This window comes from Curcuma longa, chromosome 6 (assembly GCF_044706935.1).
Source record: "Curcuma longa cultivar G26 ecotype Majalengka, Jawa Barat chromosome 6, ITB_CL_G26_1.1, whole genome shotgun sequence".
NCBI classification, from domain to species: Eukaryota; Viridiplantae; Streptophyta; class Magnoliopsida; order Zingiberales; family Zingiberaceae; genus Curcuma; species Curcuma longa.
In genome coordinates, this window is record NC_133866.1 from 3,266,215 (window position 1) to 3,276,575 (window position 10,361).

Sequence of the window (10,361 nt, forward strand, 5' to 3'; positions counted from 1 at the left end):
ATCACAACTATAGATAGTCACGAATATTTCACATCATTAACTTAAAATGCTTCAATAAGAAAAGTAGTTGCACCTAGAATGAGCTTAATCATAGCCTAATCATCTTTTACTGATGACATGATTTACTTCTCTATGAGGAGGAACTGTGAAGGATGCTTGAAATGAGCATAATTATTTGTTACTATAATCATATAAATCATCATGTGCACAATACAATTTAAGAGAGTAGATTTTATTATCGAATTCCCATTCTTTTTTCTTTGATGTAGAAAATAAGAGCGTAAAAATCCAAAAATTATTTGATCGTCCAAAAGAAAAAACCAAATTAAAGACTATTAATAATAACAATTATTAATTTAATTACGAGGCTCATGCTCTGTTTTCTGCTTTATGCTTATTCATCGGCATCTTGTTGCTCGCCATCGCCCTCGTGATCTCGAAGCAGAGCTCCGCGTTCCGGCTGGCGAACGCCTCGAATTCCGGCGATAACACCACCACCTCCGCCTGCTCCACAACCACCCTTATGGCCCGCTCCTTCAGCTCCACGCTGGAGCATCGCTGCGCCGCGTCCAGCACGTCCAGCGCGTTACCGGCGCCGAGGCCCGCGATAACCAGCCGCTCGCAGGACTTCCGCAGGAAGGGGATGTCGTACTTGTCGGCCGCGCTGAGCAGGGAGAGCGCGGTCGAGAAGGTCTCCTGCTCCGCCGGCCGAAGCTCGCCGGAGTAGAGGAACTCAAGCAGGTGCTGCAGCTCGCGGTGCGTGAGCTCTGGGAGCGTGATGATGCCTCCGCCGGGCGGCGCGGCCTTGCAGTCGTCGGCGAGCAGCATGGTCTTGAAGATTTCGGATTTAGAAGCCTGCGACAAGTTCAATTTGGCGTAAAATCAATACGAATATGCGAATGCACAAATACATGCATCGCACCAGCACTGCTCGATGGGCCGGAACTGGTTGGCCGTCGCCGGCCTTCAGCAAAATGTCGGTGTACAACCCTTCTTGCAGCGCCGCCAACCCATCAAGAAAACCCACCTTCTCGTTCAACCTCCCTTGCATTTCCTTCGCCCTCCCTTGCATCTCGTTCGCCCTCCGTTGCATCTTGTTCGCCCTCCGTTGCATCTCCTTCATCTTCTCGAATGCACCTCGAAGCCCCTGCACAGCACCAGAATCTGATGTCGATCTTGTTTTCATTCCATAAAAATGAAAGGGGAACATCTGCATGCCCTGTGTGGCAGGGATTCGGAGCCGAGAGAAGTGGCGGTGGCGGCGGCGCCGCCATCCAGATCATACGAGAAGACCAGCATGCTCGTTGCGGCGTTGTAGCAGGCGTCGCACATGGTGTACTTCCTCGGAAAACCGTAATACGTCACCGTCCCGTTCCTACATAAGCTGCAGTGGTCCATCGCCAATTGTGGAAGTAGAGAGAAAGAGAGAGATGGATCAGAGCAAAGCATCGTCAATCTCATTGTGTCACCGTCGAAGATTGATTGTTATATGCATCAGCACGGATAAATGTAGGGCAAAGCCGAAGCGCGCGTCAGCCGCCGCAGCTTGTGGTCTTCGTCCAAAATTTTTATAACTTAGTTAAAATTATTAAAATCATCAAAAATCACTTTAAAATTATTAATTAATATAATAGCTGCATGCTAACTATAACAATTTTAATTTTAATATAATTCTGACCTTATTAAAATAAATTTAATTAAGTTTAAATAATTTTGATTAAATTATTAATATTTTTATAAAAAAATATTCTATATATAATATTTTTGATAAGTTAAATTAAAAAATATAATTTCTTTTAACATGTTGTAGCTATTATGGTTACATAGGGTAGTACATTATTCTGTAATTATAATAATACTGAATGCATCAATTGTTAGTTCAGAGGCTTTTCCAAATAAGTAAAATATTGATAAACAACTAGATTATAAATTTAAAATTAATTATATAATGTAAACTCAATTTTTTTAGTAAGGGCATCTCTGGATATTTAATACGGATATTTGAAGAAATATCTCCAATATGATTTCAATTTTTAAAAAAATTAATCAATCAATGATTTAATTGAATGTAATGATTTAATTATTTTTTAAAGAACATTGGACAACATTCAATATTTGATAGGTGAGATTAGGGGTGTAAACGAGCCAAGTTGCTCATGAGCTATTCCAGTCTCGATTTAAAAATAAGTTCATTTGAGTTCATTCGATTAAGATAACAAACCGAGCTCGAAGCTGATTTCGAGCTAAAAAATATTATCAAGTCGAACTCAAGTTTAATAGTATTTAGTTCGTGAGCTTGCGAACATGTTCATTTAAAGACTCACGAGGTTCTCGAATGTGTATATGTATATATTACATGAATTATAAATATTATATATTAACAAGTCAAGCTCGAATTAAGCTCGTTTAATTTTTAAATAAATTATTTTTGAATAGAACTCGAACTAAACTCGTTTAACGTTAAAATGAGCCATTTCAAACTGAGCTCAAGTCATTCGTGAACTATTTAATTTTATTATGAGCCGAACTCAAGTTTCAGAATTAAAGCTCGAATCGAACTTGAGCTTAGGGAAAACGAACCGAGCTCGAGCTCGAGCTCGAGCTTCTTACTGTTCGATTCGAGTCGATTCTTCGATTACACCCCCAGGTGAGACCCATCAATATTTAATTTATGGTATATTTCATTGTGAAAGTTGAGATAGTTGAGGAAAAAGATATTTAATTGATGATGTGGATGTGAAGACCACAACTATTTGGAAAAAATATTTGATATGATGCCCTAATATGAAATAGAATATTAATGTTTTAATGCATGTCATAAAATATTATTTAAAAAAAATAGAAATCAAAGTCATAAATTTTATAGGTTTATGAAAACTCTTTAAAAAATATTTAAATGTAAATTTAAAAATATGATAATTTTGATATTATATAATTGTATAATAATTTTAGTCAAAATTGGAATATAGTCAGTTTGCATCAGGTGTTTTATGTGATCGTAAAGTGCCTCTAAAACTTAAAGGAAAGTTCTATAAAACGACAGTTAGACCTGCCATGTTATAGGGCGCTGAATGTTGGGCTATGACTCAAGTACATGAGCAAAAGATGAGAGTTGCGGAGATGAGGATGTTAAGATGAATGTGTGGACATACGAAGATGGACAGAATAAGAAATGAGAGCATTAGAGAGAAAGTTGGAGTTGCATCTATTGAGGAAAAACTCCGTGAGACACGTTTAAGGTGGTACGGACATGTACTTAGACGACCGATAAATGCTCTAGTTAGGTGGTGTGAAACTATGACAAATACGCATATCAAACGAGGGCGAGGTAGACCAAAAAAGACTTGGTTAGCAATAATAAAATAAGATAAAATTTATTTAAATATAAATGATGATATAATAGGAGATAGAGCTCAATGGCGTAAAAGGATCCATATAGCCGACCCCACTTAGTGGGATAAGGCTTGGTTGTTGTTGTTGTTGTATGAATAGGCTCCAATGGTCTTTTAGACAAAAGTCAATTTTTTTAAAAAAATTATTTAATAATTTTGATTAACACTACTGTTATATTATTAATTGAGTCGTTTAGTCATTTTGAAAACATGAATATGTTGGGAACTGTTCCGGCCAAATGTCGTAGAGGGTCAGGCCACCAGTCAACGGACTATCTGACGACAGCGATTTCACGGTCAAATTAGACGAGAGGTGCCTCAGACACTTTCCCTTCTGAAGGAGTCCTGAAACACACTACACAAGGGAGGTTAGAATGGCGCCCGAGGATCCCGGTGAGCCACTCCGACGCTCAAGTTAGAGTTTTTTCCCAGAGGAGATGAGAAGTAGTGAGAAGTAGTACGAATAGAAGTGAGAGAGAGAGCTCTTTCGATACTGACCTCTTGCATGGTCATGAGTTACTCCTTTTATAACCAACTTTTGGACTCCGTACGGGAAGGTGGCTGTTGTGTGCTTCTGGTATACACGCTATCACCAGAAGAACCTTCCCTTTGTCCCCTCTATTCTAAGCTATATATGTAGGGGGAACTCGTAGGGGGAGCTGGACCTGATTTCCCGTATCTACTTTATAGTAATGCGTGCAAATCACGAGGTTAGAGGAGGAAGCCACGTATAGGGACGGAGAGCGCCATTAATGCGATGGGAGGCGCCATTAATGCGGCGGAGCGGCGAGGACTGGTGCCGAAAGCGATTGCGTCTGGGCGACACACTAGCTCCTTCCCCTTCTGGCGATGGCGACGGTGGTTGGTGTCAGAAGATCAGGATTAGGGTTAAAGCCTACCCGAATAGAGGTGGAGTGGCGGGGTTCATAGGTGAACGTGACAAAGACAGGATGGAACTCTCTGAAGGGGAGGTCCCTAGACATTGATGCTGGGCCCTGAGGACTTAGATGAACCCCCTCCCTTGCCGGGACGGGAGGCCCCGCCGAGCTAGGAACCTTTCCTGTCGAGACGAGAGGGTTTGCCGAGATGGGGACCTCTCCCGCCGAGACGAGAGGTTTTGCTGAGATGAGGGCCTCTCCCGCCGAGACGAGAGGTTTTGCCGTCGTGGCTTAAGATCTTGACCTGGCAAAGCCTTCAGGGAAGACCACACATGCCATCGTCCTTGACTTTCCGCATCAGGAACGATAACATAATCAAAGAGGGAGTGAATATCAATTTAGAATTTTTTTTAATGATTTTCGTTCGTTGTGTTGGTTTAATTTATTCTAATTGATTGAAATATAAATTACTATTTATTTTCTCTTTTATTATATTTATATAGGTAACAATCGAACTTTAAATTATTATCAAATTGAAAATATAGGTCATATTGTATTGTTCCTTTAATTTGTAGTAATTTTATTTGATAAAATGTTAAAGATCTATATTTTTGTTATTATTTAAATATAAATATATATATTAAAAATATCATCATGGATATACAAATAGTATGAAAAAATTTTATATTTTTAATTTTTTTAAAAAAATAAATTCATCGATGCTAACCCTAAATCAGTATAAAGCAGGATGAAAATAAATATTTATTTTTTTAAAAAATATTAAAGTTCTAAATTTTGATTTTGTCTAGGGTCTCAAATATACTTGGGTCAGCCCTGTGCAATGAAAATACATATAAAATAAATACAAACTATAAACAAATACAGACACAAATCGATTTAATATGGTTTGAAATCCCAATTCTTACTTTACATCCTACCGTCCTAGCGAAATCATAATTAATTCTTTCCTTGTTAGATAACTGATGGAGAAATCTCTTATAATGTCTGTTATTATACAAAGCAACACAACCAAAATATAAATACAAATACAAATAAATATAATGAAAATAATAAGTTTACGCTAATGTAACTTTATTTTGAGCTCTTTTTTGTTGCTTTAGTTTGTTTCTTGAGATCTGGAAATGCAATAATACTTTCCTTCAAAACACCCAAGAATCGACTTTGAAAACCTTCTCAAAACCCTACTTTTATTGCCTTTAGATCGGGATTGATTTTTGCCTATCAATTGATTGTTCATCACTATTAGTCGATTGTTCCATTGAATTCGACCATTACACATGCAAAACGGCTCTTATCAATTTGTTCATGAACAATTGACTAATATTGTTCATCAATCAATTGATGCTTAAAAAGTCGAGTGTCGTAGTCGATCCATAAATCTTCTATACGCTGCAATAGTGACATTAATTGACTGTTATTATTCACAAATCAATTGTTTTTGTATTAGTCGAGTTCCCAACTCGACTTAAAAACTTTCTATTTGCTGTAATAAAAAAAATGATAATCCCAGTAGCCAACATCTCTTGGGGTGATCGGTCCGGTCCCACGGAAGTTTCCCACCGACCACCAGGGTAAATCGGGAAGCGCATACGGCGGTCAATCCAGATGCCCAGCATCCTTTGATTGCGTTCCCCATTTGGAGGAAAATTTCTGCAAATGCGCCGTAGCTGGGGATCGAACCACGGGTTCCTAGGTTACAACCCGGATGTCCTACCGTTGCACCATTGCCCCGGGGACAATCTATTTGCTGTAATAATATCAATAGTCAATTGTTACTGTTCATCAATTGACTGATGCTCATCAATCTAGTTATTCAACCAAGTTTCAAACAATCAATTTGCTACTAAAATGTCATCAGTCAATTGTTACTGTAATAGAAACATTGCAACACTCGATTGATACTATTTCTCAGTTGACCGATGCACTGTTCTCCATGCTAAAAATATTATTCACACCGAATTCGCTTATGCCAAAGGACCCTCATGTATCTGAAACTTACTCGTATGATTAATACTTATTAGCCCTGACTTATTAGAGCCTCAGCCTTACCTAAAATCAAATTAACTTCAATCTATTATGACTTTACCTACCTAGCATCCGATTAATCTTAACTAGTTATGACTTCTTGTCTCATGCCTAATATTCTATTAATTTTGGCTTGCCAAGACTTTGTCATTGCCAAACATCCTATCCTCATTGACCTATTTGGACTTCTCGTCTCATGTCTAAATCTGGTCAATCTCGACCTACTATAACTTCACCATTATCAAACATCCAATCATCCTTTATCTATTTAGATTTCTTTTCTCACATTTAACATTCAATCATCTATGACCTGTTAGGACTTCCATCATTATTAAGTATCCAATCATCCATGACTCAACTTTGCCTTTGTCAACTTCTAGTCGGACTTTCAACCGCCAAGTATCTAATCAATCGTGATCTATTTGAAATTTTTACTGGCAAGTATCCGGTTAATCTTGACCTACTTGATATTTTGCTCAATCATCCACATTAATTTTGGTTAACTAAAGCTGAGGTTAATTGCACCGACAATCTCCTTTTCTAACAAACTCTCCTTCTATTTATCATTTCACTCTCATTAATATACATATTAATCAAACATCGAAACTTAACACAAGTCAACTCAAATTTGGTTAACCGAGCTTAGTCAATCATAATTAGAGATCGATTCACCAATAGAATAGACTTTAATGATCTCTTAAAGTGTATCTATCTATTCAAATTTAAATTTGGACTCAAATCATCATCTAATAATTTTAGCTAAAATTGTTAAATGACTATTTTGAGTCACTTAATTACTTTAAAAAAATATGAAAAAACTTGAATAATCTCCTAGATGGCATTTATCTATCTAAACTCATATTTTAACTCCAATAATTATATAGTAGTTTTGTTCAAAATTGCTACATGATAAATATTTAAGTTATTTGAAAGCATGTGCAGACCCCAATTGTATACTTGAGAACTGACACTCTAACTATAAAGTAGGTTGAAACGGCTGGAGAAATGTAATTTAGATGGTTGAGGAAATTGTTAATTGTTACAATCTTGTTGTTGAGGATTACAAAAGAAATTATTGAATTGAAATTGAGATAGAACTTCTTATTTGTTGATTGGCCTAAGTTGATAATCTCAATCTGACAATAGAAAATTTGTTGTGTTATCGACGCTGCTAGGAGAAGAGTCGTCCAAGTGCTAGAGTGCTCCTGAGACAGAGTGGGAAGTCGAGACTCCGAGTGCTCGCAATTCTGAATGCTTTTGAGTGGTGATCGAGTGCCTCCGAATTGATGTTGAGTGGTCAAGCAGCTAAGTACTCCAAGTGTCGAGTCAGGAGAGAAGTCATACAATTACCTGACTCAAGAAGAAGCGTGCTTGACTGCCTAATCAAGAAGAAGTGTGCCTGACCGTTGAGTCAGGAACAGAACCTAAGTACTCGGGAGAACTTCCTGAGTGGATGTCGCAGTCGATGTTGAGGCCTGCGTTTAACACAGTGTCCTTAAAATAGATTCACCCTCACCTTCGACTGTACTTTGAGATTGTCATGGGTCGTCTATTTCTCAAGATCCAACGACAAACCATGAACACCCCCATGACTGGAGGTCACAGCGAACTAAGAATAGTACTTGAATGTTATACAGGTGTTCTGGCAAGCAACAGTTGCACAGTAAAGGAAAAAGTTTGAGGGAGAATTGCATGGTTATGAATTCTCCATTAACATTAAGTTAATACATTCATTATTTTACACTTGAGCAAAAGATTAAATCAAATGGCACCTCAATTGATCCAACATTCAACACGTGCAGGTCTTACTCACACATGAGTTATTTGGTTTAATGCAATTTAGGCCCTCGATGCACTAATGTAACTTTGTTTTGAGCTCTTTTTTGTTGCTTTAGTTTGTCTCCTAAGGTCTGAAAATGCAGTAATACTTTCCTTCGAAACACCCAAGAATCGATTCCGAAAAGCTTCTTGAAATCCTTCTTTTATTGTCTTTAGATTGAGACTGATTTCTACCTATCAATTAAGTGTTCATCACTATTAGTCGATTACTATATTGAATTCGACCATTACACATGTAGAACGGCTCTTATTAGTTTGTTCATGAATAATTGAATAGTATTGTTCATCAAACGATTGATGCTTAAACAGTCAAGTGTTTTAGTCAACCCAGAAATCTTCTATTCACTGCATACTGTTACTGTTCACAAATCGACTGTTTTTGCATCAATTGAGTTTCCTACTTGACTTAAAAACTTTCTATTTACTACAATAATATTAACAGTCAATTATTACAATTCATCATTTGACTGATGCCCATCAGTCGAGTTGTTCAACTGAGTTTTAAATATTATATTTGCTACTAAAATGTCATCAGTCGACTGTCATTGTAATAGAAACATTGCAGCACCTGATTGATATTATTTCTCAGTTGACCAATGCACTATTCTCCGTGCTGAAAATATTGTTCACACGGAATTCGCTTATGTTAAAGGATCCTCATATCTCCGGAACTTCCTCATATAGTTAGTACTTATTAACCATAAGTTATTAGAGCCTCAGCTTGCCTACAATCAAATTAACTTCAATCTACTATGACTTTACCCACCTAGCATCCGATTAACCTTGACCTATTAGGACTTCTTATCTCATATCTAATTTTGATCAACTTTGACTTGCCAAGACTTTTTCATTGTCAAACATCCTATACTCGACTTATTTGGACTTCTCATCTCATGTCAAAATCAGATCAATCTCGACCTGCTATAATTTCACCATTGTCAAACATTGAATCATCCTTGATATATTTAGACTTCTTTTCTCACATTTAACATTTGATCATCGATGACCTATCATGACTTCCATCATTATTAAGTATCCAATCATCCATGTCTCACTTAAACTTCGCCTTTGCTAACTTTTTGTCGGACTTTCAACCATCAAGTATCTAATCAGTCGTGATCTATTTGAAATTTTTTACTATCAAGTGTCCGATCAACCTTGACTTACTTAATATTTTGCTCAATCATCCACATCAATTTTGGTTAACCAAAGATGAGGTTGATTGCACCAACAATTTACTTTTCTAACAAACTCTCCTTCTATTTATCGTCTCACTCTCATCAATACACATATTGATCAAACATCGAAACTTAACTCAAGTCATCTCAAATTTGGTCAACCGAGCTTAGTCAACCATAATTAGAGATTGATTCACCAATAGAATAGGCTTTAATGATCTCTTAGAGTGTATCTATCTATTCAACTTTAAATTTTGACTCAAATGGTCATCTAATAGTTTTAGCTAAAATTGTTAAATGACTATTTTGATTCACCTAATTACTTTTAAAAATATGAAAATACTATAATAATCTCCTAGATGGCATTTATCTATCTAGACTCATATTTTGTTGTTACAATCTTGTTGTCGGATATTACTAGGGAAATTATTGAATTGAAATTGAGATAGAACTTCTTATTTGTTGATTGACCTGAGCTGATGATCTCAAGCTGACAACAGAAAATTTGTTGTGTTATCGACACTACTAGGAGATGAGTCATCCAAGCGCCTGAATGCCCCCGAGACCAAGTGGGAAGTCGGGACTCCGAGTGCTCCTGAGTGAGTGTGCTTCTAAGTGGAGGCTGAGTGCCTACGGGTCGATGTTGAGTGGTTGAGCCAGTAAGTACTCCAAGTGTCGAGTCAGGAGAGAAGTCATCTAATTACCCGACTCGAGAAGAAGTGTGCTCGACTGTCGAATCAGGAAAAAGTATGCCCGACTATCGAGTCAAGAACAGAAGCTGAGTACTCGGGAAAACTTCTCGAGGAATTATGAATTCTCCATTAACGTTTAGTTAATACAATTTAAATTCTTAATTTGCACCGCCCCTGCACACCCACGAATGAGAGAGAGTCTCTTACCATGTATTTGTTGACAACATCAATGCATGAGAATCAATATAAACCAACAATAAGATCACAAGACTCCCAATATGGGACTAAAAACCCATTCACAATGGTACCTCCTCCTTACATTCACCTCTTTCTTTC

At 37.3% G+C, this 10,361-nt stretch overlaps 1 protein-coding gene across 1 annotated transcript; it reads right to left on the bottom strand.

Moving 5' to 3' along the window:
* Positions 1–369: 369 nt before the first annotated feature.
* Positions 370–1,398, bottom strand: LOC141831136 (BTB/POZ domain-containing protein At1g01640-like). The gene is made up of 3 exons (XM_074718560.1): positions 1,219–1,398; positions 923–1,147; positions 370–855 (listed from the first exon to the last, which is right to left on the bottom strand). The coding sequence occupies exons 1-3, from the start codon at positions 1,396–1,398 to the stop codon at positions 370–372; spliced, it is 891 nt and encodes a 296-aa protein (XP_074574661.1).
* Positions 1,399–10,361: the final 8,963 nt, after the last annotated feature.